Below are 23479 nucleotides of genomic sequence, written 5' to 3'. Positions count from 1 at the left end.
ATAACACCCCTTACCAATATTCTGCCTTTTCATTGGTTTAGAGCGCGTCACTATGTCTTAGTTTTTATTATAACACCCCTACAAGTATTCTGCCTGCTCATTGGTTTAGAGCGCGTCACATGACATGTCTTAGTTTTGCTAGACGACGGCCGGGTGATAGTGCGTCGGTTTGCCGTGCGCTAGTCCGAAGACTAGCACACGGCGTGCAGTACCCAGACGTCCTTTGCGTATACGAGGATTATAAATAATAGTCTGTAACCATTTCGGATTGCACGACACAACATGCAGCACAGTAAAAGTTTTTGCAATCTGTATTCGCGTCGTCCGTCGATTGTAGCATTCAGGTCTGTAACTTAATAATAATATTAATAGTACAGTATTTAGAAATGTTTGGGGTGTTATAAAACAAATATTGACTGATTTTACTTGTGCAATGGTTAAAACTAGAAAATAGAACGCTCCGGGAATCACCCCCTCGGCTGCGCCTCGGGAAAATAGAACGCTCCGGGGATCACCGCAGGAGTCATAGTTTTAACCATAGCACTCGAAGCAGTCAATTTTTAGTCATGTGCAATCAGCGGTTAGTCTTAGTTCACGACGTTGGTCACACCCTAGTCCACGGAAGGCACTAAATACTAAACTCCACAGCGGTTCGGCGCATCGGAGAATACCCGAGCGAGAATGACCTTATGACGTCACTTTGCATAATTATGCTTGCATCTTTTAGACATGAAAATTATTAACAACCGGGTCCTAGCGGTTAGTCCACTCTTATGTAACAACTCCCCAAACCTGAAGCAGTGCTTGCATCTTTTAAACATGAAAATATAAACAACCAGGTCCCCGTGGTTAGTCCACTCTTATGTAACAACTCCCCAAACCTGCTGCTACAAATGTACTTTAATGTAGAGGTCTGAAGCAGTACTTGCATCTTTTAGACATGAAATCATTAACAACCAGGTCCTAGTAGTTAGTCCGCTCTTATGTAACAACTCCCTAAACCTGCTGCGTGGGGGATCGTCGCGAACCGTGCCGGAATGTTCCGAGAGCACACGAAAAGTTCCGAACCGCTGTAGAGGTTAGTTATTTGTTAGCGCCCGCTATCGTTCTTTAAAGAACGACTTGAACAAAGACCAACGTCGAATCACGCACTACGTCACGTCACCGGTGTTTACGTTTTCTGTTTTGATCACGTGATCGGCGAAACAGCTTGTCAAATGACACAACAACAAACCTGCGTGTGTCCCTGGTCGAAGATGGCGGCATCTGAGGTTGTCCTTTTGCGAGAAAGAGAGCTCGGTATGTTCTCCGATAACTCAGAAGATGTCCAGTTTAATTCTATTCCCTCCACAGTGGAGATGGAGAATACTGGGGTCCCCCTCAACACACCATGGACGTTTTGGCTTGACAGGTCTGCTAACAATTTAAGTTTTTCTGAGACCTTTTTTGTGCGTGTGGATTTTGGGTAGGCCTAGTCGACAACGTTTCCGTGTACGGGGTAGTGATAAGCCGGCGCTTTCCAGTCCGTATTGAGTAATATCTAATGAATTATTTAATCCTGGAAAGTGTGTGTATTTCCCATCATAGGGTTCGGTAGATTAATCAGTGAAACATGTGATATGTAAATTGTCACTTTCCACTGTGATTATTGTGAATACTGTAAACTTAAAAGTTCCGCTATCAAGTATCATTTAATCATCATCATGATGATCGGGGATCTGGGCCCAATTTCATGGCTCTGCTTTTATTCGAAAGCACAGAATCCTTGCTTGCAGAAGCAGGCAATTCTGGGCTTACGGCAAGCGTATTTTACGGGTTAGGGGCAAATTTTGGGGCCTGAATGTTGTACTCCACGTTAGTCGTTACTAGGCATTCTGCGCTTTTTACAAAAGCTAGTGCAGAAATTCGGCTCTTCTTGCTCAAAAAGCAGAGAAACGTGGTTGTAAGCGCAGAATTTGACAGTAAGCAGAACCATGAAATTAATCCCAGATCAGCTGATCATGCTTGTAGCTAGTTGCGATAACGTAACCCTCCTGCCGAGGGCGTAGCCTCCGGCTCCGACATGGGCAGGAGGGTTACGTTATCGCAACTTGTTTGTAGCTCCATTCCATTTTTTTGTTGAGTGCAAATCCACTCTGTCCTTGGCCCAAATGCCACCAACGATCCGTGCCGTGTAAATCAGTCTAGGGCCACCCAGTTGTAGCAATAGACCGATCCATTAAGCTCCGTCCATTGCGTATTGACCAATCACATTACAACGAAGGTCCGACAAATAAGTATGACATGAGTGCGCGCATGCTTGGCGCGCGCGGCAGAGTTGTGCAGAAAAGCATTGGAGAGGCGCACGTGTTCTTGCTCCCACATGTGTCGTGGGCGGAGGATCGGTCTATTGATCATACCATTGTTGTAAAATTGTTCAGGGGGAGCCCAGCAAAATCTGGTTTTTGAGATATTTTGAAAAGTTCACTTTTAGAAATCATTTCTCCAAAATGTTTGATGCTTTTTAGAAAATTACAGACGGAGTACATAAACTTTAAAGTCACCTGGAAGTGGTATTTTGTCAAAATAAAGCTATTGTCACTAGAAAACAATTAACTGAGGTTTTACAAAATTAGTTTTCATGTTATTTACAAATTTGAAAATGAGCCCGACCCGAGTACGTGACGTCAATCGAGGCGCGATGAATCACAAGAAAGTGACGCTTGGTGCAACCTAAAAACATACCCACAAAGTTGAAACAATACCGGATTTTTGTCACATTGGGCAAACGCTCCTTGAGGTTCGTTTCATCTTTCAGGTACCTTCTTTGACTTCCCCATTAGCTGGAAAATTGTTGGGATGGCGTCATGGGAACACACATTACGATACAATGTATCATCATCATAATGCCTCTCATGGGTGTAATACATCTCTAAATATTCGGTCTCGTTTTAGAGCTCATCACATCAAATCAACTACAACTAACCAATGCAGCGCCATCTTTTAAAAACAAAACTTAGACCGATTATAGCCAGCTCAGAGCAGGCTTAAATTTAAGACCTGCTATAATTATAGACCGCGCTATTGCAATCGGTCTATAATTAAAGACTGTCTAAAGCGCGTTTCAAGTTAGCCGGCTATAGTGCATAGACCAGTTTAACACCGCTTGGTGTAATCCGCCCCTGGTGCCCTTATTAATTTTCTGATTGATATGCCTGACACAAAAGCAATTTTTTTATTATTTTTTTTCTGCAGGTCTGTTCCCGGTTCTACTGCTGCTGATGTGGAGGCTAATCTTCAGAATATTTATAAAGTTTCTACAGTTGAGGTGAGGTGAAATATTGAGAGACAACATTTTTAGGGAGATTCTTTTAACTTTCAGTAAAGTAGTCTTTAATTTCCAGACCCTTAGTGCTTGTCAGGCACAGCCTAAAGGTCACTCTTCTGCCTTGTCAAACTCAAAGCAATTTTGCATGATTTAATAATGATAATTTGGGGGGCTAATCGTCCTTACTCGCAGCTAGAGCTGAATTGCGAAGGACGCGGCTACAACGTGTTCGAGAAGCAGGCATGCAAGGGTGCATTCAGCTGCCAGCCACATCAACCCATTATGACCACGGAGCTCAGCCAAGATCGAAAGTGTTTGATTTTTTTCTGCAGTATAAGTGCAGTAGTTAAAGGATTTGGGTACTCTTTCAAAATGTCCATAGATTTACATTAAACTTACGGGGTTTGAAGGTAATGGTAGTGGAAAGCTTTCCTTCAAATATTACTTACTGAGGTGCTGCAGTTTTTGAGGAACGAGTAAAACAATGTCATACAAGATACGTTTGGAAAAGCTTAAAATGATTTTCATCTCATGAGACGAAAATTGTTTTCATGACATTGTTTTACTCATTTCCCAAAACCTACAGCACCTCAGCACGTAATATTTTCTGGGAAGCTTTCTACTATCATTATCTTCAAACTGTGTAAGTTTAGTGTAAATCTGTGGCCATTATGTTTTTTGTCCTACAAAAAAGTACATAAACTTTTTAAAGCAGATCGGTGACAGACAACAAACTTAGCAAAATGGTTGTATACAATCAACCTCTCCCCATTACTCGTAACCAAGAAAGGTTTTATGATAATAATTATCTAGAGCTATTCCCCTTAAAGGAACGCGTTGCCTTGGATCGGACGAGTTGGTCTATAAAAAGCCTTTGAAACCATTTGTTATGAAATGTATACGGTTAGAAAGATGCTTTAAAAGTAGAATATAATGATCCACACTTAAGTATCACTCAAAATTGCATGGTTTTCTTTTTACGTCGGCCATTTATGGGAGTCAAATCTTTGACTCGGCCATAAATGGCCGACCGTGTTATTGGACGAGGTAAAAAGAAAACCACGCAATTTCGAGGCATATTTGTGTAGATCATTGTATTCTACTTTTAAATCATCTTTCTAACCATATGCATTTTACAACAAACGGTCACAAAACGCTTTTCAAAGACCAACTCGACCGATCCAAGGCAACGTGTTCCTTTAATTGGAGCTTGACTAGAACCACTGAGCTTGCCGGCTGGTAAGAGACCTTTTTGACTCCTGTATTAGCAGAGGGCTAGAATCACCCAAATTACTTTGTTTCAATTTCTTTCCCCCACTAAACGGGTTTGGTTTATATATTTCCTTTAAGAGTTTCTGGGCGGTATACAACAATATACCGGATGTTGACAAGCTTGCCTATCGGTTCAGTTATCATCTCATGAGGAATGATGTCAAGCCAATGTGGTGAGTGACATTAGTCTTGCTTCTTTTTAAGTTTTTTATTTTAAGGGGGCTGGGAGTTCTAGCAACGGGGAACTTTTGGGCCGCATTGTGGCAGCAGAGATACCGGGTACATGCCGCTGTTCTTGGTATTGTTTGCATGCTTAGAGCTACATAAACATTAGGCCTTTTCGCAAGCACTAACTGTCGAATGAGGTGCATGCTGGTCTAGCAAGCGATCAAGCTAGACCAGCATGTACCTCACTTAGTGCAAACAGTGTGCATAACGAGTATTTGCGATAAGGTCTTTGGAAATTTACCTGGTAAGTCTGCTACCACCTAGTTATTCAAAGTCTCCCATTGAGGTTTGCAGTAAGTACCGTTTGAAACATTACAAAATACTTTAACTGCCAGCTACTGTTTTTTTTTAACAAAAACCAATTCTGTAGTGTTCCTTTCACTGATAAAAACAGGGTGTCCAAAAGACACCCAAATACCCCTCTGGCTAGCCTGAACATCTGACGTCACAGACTACCTTCTGACAAACGCTTTGCTCCTAGAAACTGTAGAGGGCTCACTGTATTGTGAATCTCCTTTATTCACTCTGGCCCACTGGTCTCATCCAAAGACCCCTTGAATGCTCTAGGCCCAATTTCATGGCTCTGCTGATCATAAGCCAAGCATCAATGCTTACGGAAGCAGGGAATTCTGCGATCACGCCACGTGTATTTCACAGGTTAGCAGGTAGTTTCTGCTTGTGCGCAGGTGTACTCCACATTACTTGGAGGCTCCTCCGCTTACACAGCGAGAATGGTGATCGTAAGCGCTGAATTCGCTGGTAAGCAGAGTCATCAAATTGGGCCCTAATGAGCGCATAGAAGTTCTTGTTCAGGATGTTAGTGATGCATGATGGGACCAATTGTAAATGTTTCTGATCAGGGCATCATGCTCATCACAAGTGAACATGAGCTTCCCCCTAACTCTTTCAGTAACTGGTAATTGATACCAATTAGCTTGAAGTTTCACTAGTCCACCAGCTTTTTCACTAGTCAGTAGTTCAGATTGAATAGGGATGCCTCCTAATAACCCACACACCATAAACAAACAATGGGCGACCTGGCGTATGTGAGTTTGCGCGTGCGCTCTTGGTTCTTCACTCAACTGGTATCGTATGGATATAATAAAAAAAACTTTTTTGAGACGTGATAAAATTTGTGTACACTTGTGCTCTCCAAATCGAAAAACACAATTGAATACTAACCATCCTTGTGTGCTAATACCCAAATTTTTAACCACCGTTAGTAAAAGGAAAGTCGCAAAAAATGTAAAAATATGCAATGATATTTCCATGTAAACCATGTAAACACCACAAAGGGTAATTGAAAACGTGTATATTCACAATTCTTGTCTCCAATGATTCAACTTTACACGAAGGCAACTGTGCAGAGTGGCGGTACCACGGGTTCTGTCAAAGAGATCTTATCGCTTCACTAATCGGCCGTCCAGCAGGAGGTCTCCTATCTTTTTCCACTGGTCAGACAGGGGCATTGTCAGTGTATTCTTTTGTTACTCTGCGGTTGTGCGGGTCGTTCGAACTCCTTCTCTTCCTTCCACCATGGTAAGACGATCTAAGAGAGAATTTTGATTGGTCCTCGGTGTTTTGAACTGGAATTTGGCCAGCGGACCACTGTTAAGGCAGACCACTGACATGGTGTAATAAATGTTTGTTTGTTTTATTATCAGGGAGGATCCATTAAATGCCAGTGGAGGTGACTGGAAGTTCAAGATTCCAAAGGAACAGACCGTAAGTAAATGAATATTTTATGTATAATTCCACAGTGTTAACTTTACAATTCTGCCTTAAAACACTTACTTTTGGAGCATCTTGAGTGATCATTTTCCATTTTAATAGTGTTGCCACTATGAAACATAGATGACATAGGTTCTCATAGTTGATTTGATTATGTGCGGTGAGGATATTGCGTAGTAGGAACTCCCTGTGATTTGCAGAACTTCAGATGGAAAAGATGCCACGGTTTGCTAGAATATCGGAATGCTCTGTCTCGGACACCTGTTCTCTGCGGGTCCAGACATACTCCAGCTGTACAATGTACACGATCAACGAACAACAACAGTAATTGTCCTCGTTGTAAACATTTTATTTCAAAAGGTGGTCCACATCGCCAACAATTTTGAGCCGTTTTAAAAGTCAACGCAGGAAGAATAATCCACAATTGGAATACACAATCTGAGATGTGTATCTGACAGTAATGCTTTTCAAAGTTTTGGGGATAAAAACTGTCATCTTTTTTTCATACATACCACCACATTACTTTCGATTCTCAAAAAGCTTTCTTTTATGGAGAGCTGCTGTAGTTCTAACCAAGTAAGTTTTTTATTGCCAGTAATAGACCTTAAGCATATGACGTCATTTCAGTAGGGCGCCCTCACTTAGAGGTCAAAAGGAGATTGTTCATTGGCCAATACTGTGCGCCCTGAGTACAAATCTGTGTGTCTCGATTTTGTCGCTGTTTTTCCTCTAAGATGGCGGCTGGATGACTATTTGGAGAAGTTATATACCTTCCCTTTAAGTGGTCATTGGGATGTCGTTTTAAGATTTTGCTCTTTTTGCTTTTTTCCTCTCAACAGGGAAAAGCATGGAAGGAGTTACTATTAGCAACGATAGGAGAACGGTTCTCAGATTGCATCTCACCAGGTAATTTACAAAGATTGTTTTTGTTTAAGCGCTGGACACGTTCGGTATTTGTCAAAGTACAAAATTCTGACTTGATGTATCCCAACATGTGCATAAAATGTGGACCAGGTGTTTAAAGGCAGTGGACACTATTGGTAATTACTTAAAATAATTATTAGTATAAAACCTTACTTGGTGACGAGTAACGGGGAGAGGTTGATGGTATAAAACATTGTGATAAACGGCTCCCTCTGAGGTGCCATAGTTTTCGAGAAAGAAGTAATTTTCCATGAATTAGATTTCTAGACCTCAGATTTAGAACTTGAGGTCTCGAAATCAACAATCTAAACACACACAACTTTGTGTGACAAGGGTGTTTTTTCTTTCATTATTATCTCGCAAGTTAGATGACCGATTGAGCTCAAATTTTCACAGGTTTGTTATTTTATGCATATGTTGAGATACACCAACTGTGAAGGCTAGTCTTTGACAATTACCAATAGTGTCCACTGCTTTTAACGTGTGCTTATAAACCTTCTGTGTGCTTTACAAGCGCTCCAGGTTCAAACTTTAAAAAAAAAATTGTTCATATTAAACTGTTGACAAATTTGTTCGTCTTCTTCTTCAGAGGATGAGATATGCGGAGTAAGTGTCAGTATACGAAACATGGATGTCAACATTCTGCAGGTCTGGAACAAAAAAGCGGGGCTTGACGAGAGGGAAATTGGCAGGGTGGTGGAAATGGTCAAAGACATTCTACAAGGCATCGATATCAAAACACACTTCTACAAATGTAAGTACAGCTCTCCATTGCTCGTTACTAAGTAAGTTTTTCATGCTCACAATTATTTTGAGTAATTACCAACAGTGTCCAGTGCATTTAGTCCTCTTGGCGTAATTAGCACAAAGTTGAAACCCAACTCTACAAATTTAGGTATGATAAAAACACAACTGTCTTTGACACTTTACTGTGGTTGACAGAAGATATTTCAAATCTAAAAATCAAAACTCACTCCGAAAAATATAAAGACGATAAAAACACTATAGACCTCATTTCAGTAGGGCGCCCTCACCTAGAGGTCAAAAGGAGGATGTTCCTTTGCAAATCCTGTGCGCCGCACGTACAATCCTGTGGGTTGCGATTGTTTCATCACCGTTTTACCTCTATAATGGCGACTGCATGACTTCAATGCATGAAGGTCTATTGTCTTGAAACACTCTACTGAGATAGATGGGAGATTTTCCAAAGCTCAGAGACTAAACTCATTTCAACAATCGCAAAACACATTTTTGATATTGGATATTCCAAAGCTCAAAGCAAAAACATGTGTGATGGACGTTTTTCTCAACTGTGTGGCAACTCGACTTTGGACCAAGACAAGTCAACGGGTGGCCTTGATGGCGACCTCAGCACGGGGCCCGCAAAGGGCAGGGAAAAGGGGGGGTAGGGTTTGGGTTAGGGTTAGGATTTACATGAATTTTTTGTAAACATGTCTGTCAGTGACGGAAGTCGTGGCGTGTCATGGCCGAACAGTTAAGAGCACCGGATTCAAGCTCTGGCATTTGATCAGCAGAGTGTGGGTTCGAATCCCGGTCGTGACACTTGCTATGTAAAATTGGGGAGGTAGTGCTTTCTGCTTTACCGGCCAGGATTCAGACTGATGATACCCAAGCCTACATCCATCCGTCGAGTTGTCTCAAAGTTGAGTTGTCTGAATTGCGTAGTTGTTCGACGGACGAGTTGTCTGACATCCTTAAATTCAGAGCTCCCAAATCCTCCTGATTCTGCAGAAAGTTCTCTAAACATGAAGCAAGCTTATTATGTTCTGATGAACAAATTTGAAAAACTTCCCGATTGTGAATAGAAATGTTGTCCCTATTATTGAGTACAAAATCTCCCTGATTGCTAGGTGCAAAAGTTGTGCAAAAGCACAGGTTTAGTGCAAATATACAATACAATACAATACAATGGGTTTTTATATAGCACCATTTCATTTAGACCGCAGCGCAAATGTGGAGTGCTATATCCTTTACGAATGAAGCAATAATAGCTTTTAAATTTCTAAAAAACAATCGGTCTTTAACAGAGCTTTTCCCTCATCTTTTTTTTTCTCCATCTAAATAACCTCTCTGCAGCACATCAACAGCATCACGCTTTTGAGAAAAAGAAATAAAACTGATCCCCTCATGGATTGAGTACGTACAATTACTATTGTTCAACGTTGTGTGCTAAATTCATAAACATGGAGGATGAACCTCTACGGGAGCACGTTTTCCCGTCCCCAGGACTTCGTCTTGAGTCTTGCCGAGTTCCTCCATCTTATTCCATAGCAACACTGGCACCTGTAAGTGAAAGAAGCTCCTCAGTGGATCACAGAAAGAGCCAACAAGCAAGTGGGTGTTTTGGGGTGTTTTTTTTTCTCTCTTTTTTCTATCTTATTTTAGGGAGGGGGGGGGGTTCCCCCAAAGTGGCACAGTAAGGTTATGTGCAACAGTTACATTACATGTCTGCTCACCTCTGTTATTCAGTCAATACGTTGTAGCAGGGTGTAGAGTATTGACCCCTTGCACGCACGTCACGCGCAGCGACTGTGCCACGCTAACCATTTTGGTGGGCAATAGGTTCACGCGTAAACGCTGCGTCGCCTAATCCACACTTCACTAAATAATGCACAGTGACATTGCCCACCAAAAGGGCACATAAAGATTATTCTGAAGATGACGTTTGGGTTAAAGGAACACGTTGCCTTGGATCGGACGAGTTGGTCTATGAAAAGCGTTTGAAACCGTTTGTTATGAAATGCATATGGTTAGAAAGATGTTTTCAAAGTAGAATATAATGATCAACACAAGTATCTCTCAAAATTGCACGGTTTTCATTTTACGTCGCGAGCTAACACGGTCGGCCATTTATGGGAGTCAAATTTTTGACTCCCATAAATGGCCGACCGTGTTTGTCGACGAGGTAAAACGAAAACCACGCAATTTCGAGGCATATTTGTGTAGATCATTGTATTCTACTTTTACAACATCTTTCTAACCATATCGATTCTATAACAAACGGTTACAGAACGCTTTTCAAAGACCAACTCGACCGATCCAAGGCAACGTGTTCCTTTAATATTGTTGATGGTGATGCATTTCGTATTACAGCCATTTTACACTCCGCCCCAGCTCATGCAAGTGTCCAGTTCCGGAGTCAATCTTTGAAACTGCAGCAAAAACTGTCTTAATTGCTTGCTCTGGGCATTCACGGTTCATCTTGGTTAAAAAAACTGTTTTAGATGAAGCAACAACATCTGCTCGGAGTTATGACAACGCTTGAACAGATTAGAAGTCACCTAGGAAACACAAGTAATGGAATATCTAGTGAAGGGGCTTGTTCCAAATTATTCATGACGTGAACTACTCTACCCTCATCAAAATCTATCGGAGTGTTTCGGGTATTTTTTTGAGGGAAGCAAATTTCCATAAATAGATCTACATCCAGAATGCTTTCACGCCTGAAACTATTTGGCTGCTGTTCGCTTAGCCTCCGTGATCCTTTACGAGTTCCATATGGACTGTAAGAAGTGACCTTTGCAAAATGATAATGGCCTAGGCCTCTTAAAGATGAAACTTAAGGTCTGTGCTTTGCGAGAGACCAGCCGTCGATTTTACCAAACTCTTCCTAACTCAGGATTAACCTTACGACTTATGCTGAGTCCCAGCTTGGCACTGTGTAAACCTTAAGATTAATCCTTAGTTAGGACTATTTACTCGTCCTAACTCGAGATAGTAAATTATTCCTAACGTTTCGTGAAATCGGCTGCAGACACTTCAATAGACCTATCCTTTAAGAATCACCCACCTTGCGGGAACTGCCCTGCAATGATACTTGAGTTTCCATGAATATTTGCGCCTCCATTTCCAATAATATTTGCGCCTCCGTTTCTAGATCATTGAACCAGCGTAAACTCCAGACACTGGTTTAACATAAATTTATGTGATTTTTGATGAAGTTTTGTTGCTTACTTTGAAACTTATGGAGTCTCAGGTGGTTTAAAGATGATGTTAAAACTTTGAACTCTTGCTTTGCTTAGTTAATGAAATGAACAGCTTTTCTGGGTTTTGTTGTTTGTTTTTTGTTCAATACAATCTGACTCTACCCATATTCTTTCATGAGTTCCTTTTAAGCCCTGTTCACACTTCTCTATTCCCCTGGGTTGCCCCCAGGAAGTAGTTGCGGGCCTTTTCACACTATGATTGATCTACCCCTAATCTTCCAAAATCGCATACCCTGGGGAATAGCAACCCCTGCGCTAAAGTAGGGGTAAGCAATAAAACCCAGGGGTATGGGGTATTCTCGAACTTGCAACCCAAACCCTATGGGATAGGGACACGGTGTGAAAGTGCGCCGCGGTAACCGCACTGTGAACAAGTCCCGGGGCTGCCCCAGGGCTATATTCCACTGGGCTATGATATACAGAGTGAAAAGGGCTACAGTCTCTAGGGGAGATGGCCAAACAACAATTGTTCAAGGTTGATGGACCAAAATGCAGATATGAACTTGCCTGAAGATCAATTTGAAAGTTTTTACAAAATATTTTATGTTTCTTTTTGAAATGGGACTGCAATTTTTATCTTGTAGAGGTGAGGCAATTTTATTCTAGAAGGAAATAGCACTTGTGTGTTTAGGAAATTGTTCTGTGGACAATTTATACATAGTGTCTTTTCAACATTTGTGTTAAAATTGTTCCCACTTGACGTCACACAGTGTAACATTTTCCATTTTTATGGCCATTGATATGTAGTTTTTTAAATGCAAAACTAAGTATGGATTTGGCTTAAAGATACAACGTATGACATCTGGTGTTTTATCAATTTTCTAGCACGATGAGTCGGTTAATTACATGTTCTGCTCTGCATAGATATTAGAAATCTTGATGTAGTTCCAAACCCAAGTTTGATAGCGTCTGTTTGTAACTATCAATTTATAGGCTTGATAAAACAACATCGGCCCATTTTCACAGAACTGCTTCAGAACACAACATAGCTAAGCGCAACATCATTATGTTCACCAAAATAAGGTTACCAGCCAATGCACCATCTGTGACTGGTATCCTGCTATTAAGTTGGCCCAGATGTAAGAAATGCCAAATGATTTACTTGACATCAGCTTGTTTAGGTTCAACGATTGCTGCACATTTCGAAATATTTAATCTCTGTAAGTGAACATTTTATTTATATAGATATAGAGAAGCTTCAAGGGGTATTTTCAAAATAACAACGCGCCAGTTTTTTAACGCAATAACAACTGATCTATTTGTGTTACTTTAACACCTTTTTTACTTTAGAGTATCCCCCACTGTGTGATTGTCATAAGTTTTTTTACGTACTTAAATTTGTTCTTAGTATTAATTTTTGTAGTGTAGCCTTTAATTATATTAATGATGTAAATACTGTACAAACAAAAAAACAAAATGTCAAAATGTTAATAGCAACTAATTAATGCATGGAATAATGAAATGATAGGCGCAGAAAGGTGAGGTGGTATTTGTCTGTAAAGCCCAGGGACAAAGTCTCATCGGATTAGGGCCCAATTTCATGGCTCTGCTTACCGCTGAATTCTGCCCTTACGATCGCGATTCCCGGCCTACGTGCAAGCGCTTATTCTCTGCGCTAGTTTTGTAAGCGTAGAGTGCCTAGTAGTGTGGAGTACGCAAGCCCAGAAGCCAAAATTCGCCGCTAACCCGTAAAATACGCTTGTCGTAAGTACAGAATTCCCTGCTTTCGTAAGGGCCGATACTGTGCTTAAGGTTTAGAAGAGCCATGAAACTGGGCCCTGGTTGTTTCGTATACTCTGGAATCTTAGATTTAAAAAAATTATCGATCCATTCTCGAAGATGAAGTTTTTTTTTTTACATGGTTTTAATTCATTATGAATTTGTGTTTGGGATGTATTTGGTTGGTTTATTGTTATTTGATTGATTTCTCTTTATTTTATTTATTTCGGTTTTTTTATTCCTATTTTTTTTGTTTCTTTTTTTTAAGTAGATTTTAATTTTTATAAAGTAATTAAAATAGTGTTTGGGTTTTTTTTTTACTTAATTTTATTTAATGTTTTTTATTATTTCAAAGAAAAACCTATATACTTTACTCGTTTCCTGTTTCCCACACAATTAAAATTTACGCATCAGATCAATGGAAGTAGAGTATTGGCAGTATCTGTGTTGATAACTGTTAAATGTGGAAGGTACTTCCCAGTTGAGTTTACTAGCATTTTGTTTAGATAGTTGTCCCTGGGCTTTATTGGTTTTACTACACCAGATACAAGAACAGATAGTGGCTGCTTAAAGGCAGTGGACACTATTGGTAATTATTCAAAATAATTATTAGCTTAAAACCTTTCTTGGTGACAAGTAATGGGAAGAGGTTGATGGTGTAAAACATTGTGAGAAACGGCTCCCTCTGAAGTGCCATAGTTTTCGAGAAAGAAGTAATTTTCAGCGAATTTGATTTCGAGACCTCGGATTTAGAACTTGAGGTCTCGAAATCAACCATCTAAAAGCACACAACTTCGTGTGACAAGGGTGTTGTTTCTTTCATTATTATCTCGCAACTTCGATGACTGATTGGGCTCAAATTTCAACAGGTTTGTTATTTTATGCATATGTTGAGATACACCAACTGTGAAGGCTAGTCTTTGACAATTACCAATAGTGTCCACTGCCTTTAAAGGGAAGGTATACGATTGGTAATAGTCACTCTTAAAGTTATTGACAATAAAAAGCAGTTGTTTAGAAGCCTACAGCAGTTTAAAAATATATCAGACTTTTTTTTCCCCTGAAATTGTAATCTGAGGAGCATTACCACGGTAACTTTCTCAGATTGTGTCAAGTCCTGCATGGATGCTTGATTTTTTTCGGTGATATCTCAAAAACGTGACAACCACAAAGTTGTTTTCAACTACATTTATATAGTGTTAAAAAATCAAACAGTTACAAAAATCAAAGGTATCTTTAAATTAAACACGCGTATTTAGAATGTATGCATCATTCTGTCATTAATCTGTTGAATCCTAAATTTGCTTTTGCGGAAATCTTGCTAAGCAGATTTGGTCAAACACAATGACATTTTTGCAGCTTAAAAATTTTTAGCCCATGGTTAGGGTTATCTTCACCTAGATTTGACACTAATTGTGAAGCAAAGATTGTATTTGCCTTTTGTACTTAAAATAGGGGTGCTACTCTAGCAAACAGTTTGGTGGTGAACACATAAAGAAGAATTTTGGTAACACTGTATTTTTGGAGGATAGTGGAGATTCTCTATAGACAAAGATAGGGATTTAGTTTGATACCCTGTGCAGTAAGGGGTCGATATGAAATACTTATGGAAAGTCAACTACCAATTTATTGAATACTTGATCTCTTTCATAAAGCAGCTTAGGCACATTATCTTGCTAAGGTGGGAAAAACTTCATTCATAAATACCCCAGACAGTTTCGCTACTCCTATTGGTGGAGATTGCGTCACGTGGGGGGTGTTTAAACGGTTGATAATGACCAGCTGGAGCTGTTATAATAGGCTAGCTTCGGCATGTTGGGCGTGCGCGTACGGCACTAGTATCATGCGGAATGCGCAATTCATAGCTGTTAGTAACAGGCGTAATCTATTTCTAAGCGCGTGCGTAATCTATTTCTAAGTGCGCGCACTTAATCTATTTCTAACCGCATGTATGTACACACAACCCACGCGCATCACACAGATTCTTCACAAAGTTTTTGAAAAAAATACTTCAAACCGCGAATTTTTCAATTGTCAAAGTGTCTATAATTGTATTTTTAAATGTTTTTAAGAGCATTTATGAATGGGAATTAATAAAGAGTAGTGACTCGTTCTTAAACGTCCGTTTTAAACCTTGCAGGATATTTGCCGTGCGATAAAGGCCCTCGCCTTCATCACACGGCAACGACCCTGCCGGTTTTAAACGACTGTTAAAGAACTCGTCACTACCCTTTAATTCCCTTATTTATGAGCAGGAAAAATGTTTAGAGGACTACACAAATAAGGCAATTTGCTTGACTACTTTCCAGCTAATATTTCACCTAGTTATTGTCAAGCAAAGCTTTACAAAATCCTTGCAAGTGTTTGTGAAAGTTTCATGTAGTTACTACTCGTTATCTATGTGAGAAAACAATTAAGGAGTTTGACATTATTGAAACACAGTTGGTAATTTCTCTGATCCATGGTAAAATGTTCATTCTTCATGCTTCATTCTTCAATGACCATGTTTATTTTTCTTTGACTGTAGCTGCTGACTAACAGTATTATAATCATGGTCCAATATTATGCTATAGGCTAAGCCATCTGGGCCATTAAATTGGGCCCTTGGCCAAAATGAACCTTTTGTCTGAAAAGAACCTTACAAAATGCTATGTGGACATGGTGTCAGTGTGTCAACAGAGGGCGCCTTTCAGGACACTGTAAATTCTGTAAAAAGTAAAACAAATAAATCTGTACAAATTATGGTCTGTGTATACATAACGCAACAGAAGAGTGATTGTAGAGTTATTGGCAACAAATACATTAGAAAATACATGCATGTTGAATATTGATAGAAATGGATGGCTGGAAATAATGTTATCACGTAAATGTATGAAATTACAAGGGATGTTTAGTGTGTGTACTCGGTTTATTTGTTAATTTTGTGGTCTTGAGATATTAATTTGTATTTTTACTGGAGGAGGAAAAATAAAGTTACCAGTGGTGTAAAACCAAACTGTTTAGTACACTAAAACTAGTACTTATTATTAGCTCAAACAGTTTTGGATCTCAGTAAAAACAAAAAAAAGCATTGGCAATCAATTTTGTTAAAGGCAGCGACCACTATTGTACTTACTCAAAATTACTATTATCATAGAATCTTTCTTGATTACAAGTAATGGGGAGAGGTTGATGGTATAAAACATTGTGAGAAACAACTCACAAGTGACGTAGTTTTTGAGAAAGAAGTAATTTCCCCCGAATAAGATTTCGAGACCTCGGATTTCGAATTTGAGGTCTCGAAATCAAGCATCTGAAAGCACACAACTTCGTGTGACAATGGTGGTTTTTTCTTTCACTAATATCTCGGAACTTCGACGACCGATTGAGCTAAAATTTTCACATGTTTGTTGTTTATGCATAATTATGTTGAGATACACCAAATGAGAAGACTAGTCTTTGACAATTACCAATAGTTTCCAATTTGTTTTTCAAAACAGTGTACCAAAATGATCACAGAGAATTTTGAATAGACTCGTGGATCATTCAATTTATTTGAGATTGATGTTATTCTCTTAAATTGAAAGTATGTTGCCAAATTTAGTCATGTTGCCTGATGATGATTTTTGGACTAAGTATAAGATGAATGAATTATGACTAATGAGGAGGATGCCTAATTAGAAGTGGGAACACAATCAATAAAACCTTTTAGCGGAAACACGCATCTCTCTATACTATGATAATTGTTTGATTAACCAAACTCTTACTTTTTTATATTTTGTTATGATAATAATATGTTACGAAATTAGACAATTTAATTAGACTTTTTGAGAAAGGAGTGCACTGGTTGGTTTGGGATATGGAGTACCTGTCCCCCCCCCCCCCCCCCTTCCCCAGTTATCTCAAAATGGCTTATAGGAACTGTTGTCATTGTTGGAATTTTTGTTGGGAGAGATTTATTAATATAGTGTACCTTATTATTCTGAGAAATTATTATTTGAATGTTTAGTTTTTAATCAAAATAGTACTTTTAAGTAAAAGATCGGAACCGCAAGATTAAAGGTAACTGTGACATCAGATTAATTTTTGTTTCTGTGAATGAATCAAATAAATAACAATGCGAGAAATTTTTATTAAATTATAAAAGAGTTCACTGCTTTTATTGAATTAAAGCCATTATACACTTTCGGTACAGGAAAACAAAATTCTCGATAGCGAGAATTACGGATTTATTTTAAACACCATGTCATGACACGGCGAAACGTGCGGAAACAAGAGTGGGTTTTCCCGTTATTTTCTCCCGACTCCGATGACCAATTGAGCCTAAATTTTCACAGGTTTGTTATTTTATATATAAGTTGTGATGCTCGAAGCGTGGGACTTGGACAATGCTGTTTACCGAAAGTGTATAATAGCTTTAAAAGGGGGAAATTCAAGTTTTGGTGCATGCCCTTTGTATGTTTATTTTCCCTTAAAGACATTGGACCGTGACCTTTGTATGTCAAAGACCAGCGTTCTCACTGGGTGTATTCCAACATTTGCGTAAAATATCAAACCTGTGAAAACTTAGACTTGGTTCTCGAAGTTGCAAGATAATGAAATAAAACACTTGTCGCACAAAATTAATTTGACTGACTTGTGTGCTTTCAGATGCACAATTTGGGAGGTCGTGCTTTCTGCTATACCGGACAGGCTTCGAATTGATGATACCCAAGCCTACATTCGTATGGACTGTGAAAGGGGTAACCCTGTTTCAGCCTTAGGAGTAGGTGGCAACGGCCTCTGGAAACAATAATTGTAGCCCACACCTTGAAGTGGCCGTGTCAGGCGACTTGCATTAAAAAAAGGCTTCAGGCCTGAAGTATTTTACTTATTGAGTGAGAAATTTCTTGTTTCCCCTAATAAAAGGATACGTATATGCTTAAGAGGAACATTATTTTTCCCACAATGTTTTTATACTCACTAACAACAGCTCGATATTGCTCGTAACCACGAGTCGTTTATGCTAACAACAATTTTAAGTAATTCCAATAGTGTCAAGTGTCAAGTTCCTTTAATAGACACCCCCACCCCAGTTCCCCTGCATCATATTGATCGCCAATGTCACTTTATCATTTCATAGGAATACGGCCGTTTTATTGCTGCTGTACTATTCCAAAATTAATTCCTTTTGGGATGATCGTATGCTATAGACATACCCCCATTTCCAGTTCCGCATGCAGAACTTAATCTTCCTAAAGATGACCGGCAGACAGTGCGTGGACACGTGGTGGACTCTTTTGTTTTACGCCCGAGCACAACTCTCGGCCAATGACAGGTCTTCTCCTTTGACATCAATGAGGGCGCTGTTTTTGAGCTCGTGACTACTAATTATTTTGGATTATAACACCCCTTGCAAGTATTCTGCCTGCTCATTGGTTTAGAGCGCGTCACATGACATGTCTTAGTTTTGCTAGACGACGGCCGTCGGTTTGCCGTCGGTCCGAAGACTAGCACATGGCGCCGTGCGCTAGTCCGACAGACTAGCACACGGCGTGCAGTACCCAGACGTCCGTTGCGTGTGCGAGTATGACAAATTAATAGTCTGTAACCATTTCGGATTGCACGACTCTACATGCAACACAGTAAGTAAAAGTGTTTGCAATCTGTATTCGCGTCGTCAGTGGATTGTAGCATTCAGGTCTGTAACTTAATAATAAAAGTACAGTATTTAGAAATGTTTGGGGTGTTATAAAACAAATATTGACTGCTTTTACTCGTGCAATTGTTAAAAAACTATGACTCCCTCGGTGATCCCCGGAGCGTTTTATTTTCCCTCGGCTTCGCCTCGGGAAAATAGAACGCTACGGGGATCACCTCGGGAGTCATAGTTTTAACCATAGCACTCGACGCAGTCAATATTTGTATAATATATATTGTTCAAATCATAATTTACTATTCCGGGAGGTAACAGGTTCGAATTATGGTTCCAGTCAGTTTGCCTTGGTCAGCAAAAAAATAAATAAAGGCCGCCATATATACAGCCTGGGCCTTTTATTCAAGACTCGTGTGGTGCAATGACACCCGGATGACCCACACGAAATAAAGGTGAAGCTCATTCTCCCATGCATGCTGGTGATGGTGACGATTTTATTTCCCAAAAGACCCGATTCATCTTCAGTATTTCGTTAGAAACCATGGATTAGGCCCCGTCTCACGAGGTGTTCTGGGAAAAGCCCATCCCAAAGCCGCTTAACAGTGGTTAGATAAATAGCGAGAAAAGACTTGACATTTTGTTTGTTGCACCAAATTATGGAGTATTATTATTCTTTTATTCAGCGAGGCGGTCTAAAAGTGCATGAATTGGATTTAATTATTGACTACAACAATAAAGTTACACAATATTTAGTGTAACAATTATCAATCATTCAGTCTTCTTTGAGATGCAGGCGAATGCACCCCCCCCCCCCCCCCACTTTACTGATGAGGCCCACTCAAATCATGTTGATCCATCGCCATCCATAATAATATGCCTCCACACCCACAATATAAAACGTGAAGACTTTTCTCAATCAACACATGACAAAATCCTTCACACCATACGTATAATTCAGAACATCCGGATGCAAATCACGCACGCAACAAAACGTCTTTGGCTTTATGCTATAGGGACATGATCCTATATAGAGCTACATTATTAGCTCTATGGCTTTCAGCTGCTGGCCAAGTCAGTTTATGTGAAAAACTGTAAACTTTCGAATTTCAGTACGGGACTTTAAAACGGAAAAGGCGATGGTACATGGTGTATGGACCTTGTGCCGAAAGCCGGAACCGAATAAAGCCGTGGTTTCGAAAATGGCAGATGAAAAACGTAAACACAGGGCACCAGTTTAGCTGCTGCAATAATGGAGCGCATAGACCTTTTCGCAAATACTGGGGCGCGCGCGTAAAGCTTGGAATTAGATGCATTGTGGTCTAGCTGGTAGCAAAATTTGATTCATATCTATCCCACAATGCACCTCATTCAACAGTCTGCGCTTGCGCATTGGTATTTGCGATAAGGTCTATGGTGGCGGTATTAGTGTGTGCGCTCCTCTAGCGGTCGTGTGTAATGTAGCTAGAGCTAGCTCGAGAGTGCAAGTGCATTCTCTCGGGTGTGTGTGGAGAACTTTGTAGTTCAGTCGTGTTATTATTGACGTGGCCGGACCATCTCAGCAGTGGATAATAAATTTCACGAGAATACCGATCTGCTGAAGAAAGATGTCGTCGTGGTTAACCTCCCTGGATAATAAGGTAAACACTGTTATTAATTATACTTATAGGGCTGCAAATGTTCGTGGTAATAGGCATAGTCGAAATGCCAGTGGTCTCACTTCTGCAGCTGCGTGGCCGGTTTGTCACAACACCACAGCCAACAGGGAGGTTCAAGTACTGTACATCGTCGTACATGGTCCGGTACGTTTGGACGAGTCCATGTGTCTTGTGGTGGTTGTGTTGTTTGTTTCGAGTTCTCATGGGATGATTCAAGTGCAATTACTCTCTACTTACTTTCAAATCAAGCACTCAGCTTACCTTCTTTGACCCCTCTTCCTCCGTGGACTATCATACATCAAATTATCTGACAATAATTATGTTGAGGCGTAGTTAGTCATGAAGTGAAAAAATACCTGGTTTTAATGATGGAATGGATGGAGTACTTCTATTCTAACTTAGTCTTTAGAATGGAGGAATAATTCCTCCATCATCATCATGTCTTACTTACCGTAACTAGGAAGGAGCTTAGCCCACCTTGTTGAGCTGTTAATGGCTCCGCTTTTAACATCGGTCTCATCACGTCACCATTACAGCCCACCTTCGATACATGTCTTAAACGCTAAAGTTTTCAAAGGTCGCAAAATGCGTGGTAGTTTGATTGCAAATTTCTCCCATTTAAAAAAGTCCTATACTACTCCAACGTACCTCATTTTGTTTCTTACATTTGTGGAATAACTACGACACACAAATGAGGGCTTACTAAATGATGACTTTGTCCAGATGTGATGATTTGAAAATTGGTCAAAAAAAACGTGTACAAAAATTATATTTGACGCCGCCTTATATGCGTTATATGCGTATCGCGTGATGTGGCACAACTGTCCAGGCCGTTGCTCTCGACCAATAGGAATGAAGAAACTGTCTCATAAGCACAGGTGCAAGCTCGCGTGTCACGCCCATGTTTCAACACTTTTTACTGGTCATAAACAAAGGTTTATACACACCCACGTGCCCTTGTTCATTAAATAAAATCTTGAAAAGGCTCTGAAGTTGGCTCTTGACAGAAAATATCAAAAACAGCCATATTCTTTGTAACCTTTGACCTTGGCAACAGTTACCAACCAACATTAAACTAACACCATTTGTAAAAGCAAGTCCAATCTATATCTGGACCAAATTTGTTTTGGAGACCCATCCCCTTAATTGTTTGCCAACATTTTGAAATTGGGGATACTTCTCACTTTCTGTTGCCACAGCAATGCGTAAGTATAGGCATGTCTTGTGAACTTTTGATCTGTAATATTTGTTAGCGCCACTCAAATCCCATTTGGTTTTTGCTTTTTATGTGTTTTTGAGTATCTATATAATCATAAAATGCAGACAATTTAATGGGATCATATTGGCGCGTGGATTTCTAGACGACGCAAAATCGCCCGAAATAGGCAGTAGTGTAGTTTCATATGACCTTTGACCTTTGTGATATTGGTGGGCCAACATGATCCCAATTATTTTTCAATTGAAATCTATTAAGGAACACGTAACTTAACCAAATACAAGAAAACATTGATGGGATCTTGTTGGCACAGATACTTACAGTGATGAGAAAAGCGAATGTTGGGCCAATTTAGGCCAAAATGTGTGGAATGGCAATACTTTAGAAAACTTTCAAAAAATCTTTTGACATGCAAGTTGCAGAGATCCCAAGATTCTTTTTTCATTTGTCATTAGATGAAAATTGTTCCAACACCCGGTTGTCATTAAAAAAAAAAATCATGTTGGCGCACGAGATTACGGAGGTGCGAAAACGCAATATATTGGTAAAATTTGAACTTTGACCTCTATTATCTCACTGCGCCAACGAGATCCCACGCACTTTGCACTTCAATTTGTTTTAGGGATGCAAGCTCTTTCATGTGAACTTGTTTAATTCATGGGATCTTATAGGCGCGTTGAGTTATGAGGCGTTGAAAATGGCACGAGGGAACTGTTCGTCAAAGGTTCAGGTGCGCGTAACAAGACGCGCCAACGAGATCCCAATTTTTTTTTTTTACTTTTGTTATAAGCCCAACTGGAGGTTTCAAAAAATGTTTTACTTTTGTTGGGATGACCTTGGCGCACATTTTTGTGTTTACAGGGAATGTACTATTCGTTTCACGAAGGCTTTTAGGCCGAAACTTTGATAACTGATAACTCCCAAACCGAAAGCGTCAGCAAACTAATATTTTGGATTTATTCGTTTGGTATGATAATGTATCACTCTAATTTTTTAGAAGAAGATCTGAGAACCCATGAATCACCACTTGGTACATTCTTACAGGCAGGGACTCTTAATAATACATGATACTTAATGAATACCCTTATTCAATTGATGTATTGAGTATTTTTGTTACACTTTACAATTTACTCGGGTAATAAATTAGCTTTCCTGGTTATTTTGCCATTGACTTCCCTGTCATGTCTGTACAGGTTTTCCTTGATGGGACAATTAACTAAAAACTAGAGTCCGGTTGTTTTATCAATTTTGTATTTATGTTCTGGACAAGAACAGGAAAAACAGTGTGGGTGGGGACTGGGGAAACTTGTAGGGAGAGGGCAATTCTGTGTCATTTCTTCAGTCATGCTATATTAAAACAGGATGTTAACACTTTATGTGTTGACGGTACTTTTTCTTAAAAAGACATTTTGGATTTTTTACCAAAAACCTACCTGATGTGTTTTTTATAAAAGGTCAAACGGTAGTATAAGACTAAGAGTGCTGCAAAAACATTGTGTCTGAAGTGCCCATGTTGATTAGAAGAAGAAAAAAACCAAAGCTGTGTTGATCCATGTATCGAGTGAATCTAAATGGAATAAATGATTGGTGACGAGTTCTTAAACGGCCGTTTAAAACCGGCAGGGTCGTGGTCGTGTGATAAAGGCCCGAGTCGATCATATGGGAGTGAGTTAAACCATGGAGGTACATGTAGGATGGTAGGCTAATACATTGTGTAGCTGGCAATCGATTCTAATCGGCAAAGATTCAAACAAACCAACCAGCTGAAACTATTATGAGTTTAGTTATCAGTTGATGGCATTGACA

At 39.7% G+C, this 23479-nt stretch overlaps 2 protein-coding genes across 3 annotated transcripts in view; both read left to right on the top strand.

The window, feature by feature from the left end:
- The first annotated feature begins 1239 nt into the window (after positions 1–1239).
- LOC139954259 (eukaryotic translation initiation factor 4E type 3-like) lies at positions 1240–18142 on the top strand. Of its 2 annotated transcripts, XR_011788081.1 has the most exons (8): positions 1240–1411; positions 3235–3307; positions 4658–4752; positions 6472–6532; positions 7378–7444; positions 8052–8216; positions 9560–9817; positions 17818–18142. XR_011788081.1 is itself a non-coding variant. In XM_071953987.1 (7 exons), exons 1-7 carry the CDS (start codon positions 1257–1259, stop codon positions 9595–9597), a joined length of 654 nt encoding a protein of 217 aa, XP_071810088.1. In that variant the 5' UTR covers positions 1240–1256; the 3' UTR covers positions 9598–10219. The 2 variants fall into 2 exon arrangements, 1 of the variants encoding a protein (XP_071810088.1); XM_071953987.1 differs by lacking the exon at positions 17818–18142 and having other exon boundaries at positions 9560–10219.
- A 2137-nt stretch (positions 18143–20279) lies between these two features.
- LOC139954430 (uncharacterized) overlaps positions 20280–23479 on the top strand; it is a 32414-nt gene continuing 29214 nt past the window's right edge. The window contains exon 1 of the mRNA XM_071954228.1: positions 20280–20439. The gene's annotated coding sequence lies outside the window, so the exon portion shown is untranslated. The remainder of the gene's footprint in view (positions 20440–23479) is intronic.

Source organism: Asterias amurensis, chromosome 2 (assembly GCF_032118995.1).
Source record: "Asterias amurensis chromosome 2, ASM3211899v1".
Lineage (NCBI taxonomy): Eukaryota > Metazoa > Echinodermata > Asteroidea > Forcipulatida > Asteriidae > Asterias > Asterias amurensis.
Note: the sequence above shows the minus strand (reverse complement) of the source record. Positions and strands in the feature narration are given on the sequence as shown.

What these genes read in the sequence shown, in the direction of transcription:
- LOC139954259 (XM_071953987.1), top strand. Translation starts at nt 1,257, where the DNA reads ATGGCGGCATCTGAGGTTGTCCTTTTGCGAGAAAGAGAGCTCGGTATG. An exon ending in TGGACGTTTTGGCTTGACAG is followed by an intron (nt 1,412 to 3,234) that starts GTCTGCTAACAA and finishes TTTTTTCTGCAG; the next exon opens with GTCTGTTCCCGGTTCTACTG. An exon ending in ATAAAGTTTCTACAGTTGAG is followed by an intron (nt 3,308 to 4,657) that starts GTGAGGTGAAAT and finishes ATTTCCTTTAAG; the next exon opens with AGTTTCTGGGCGGTATACAA.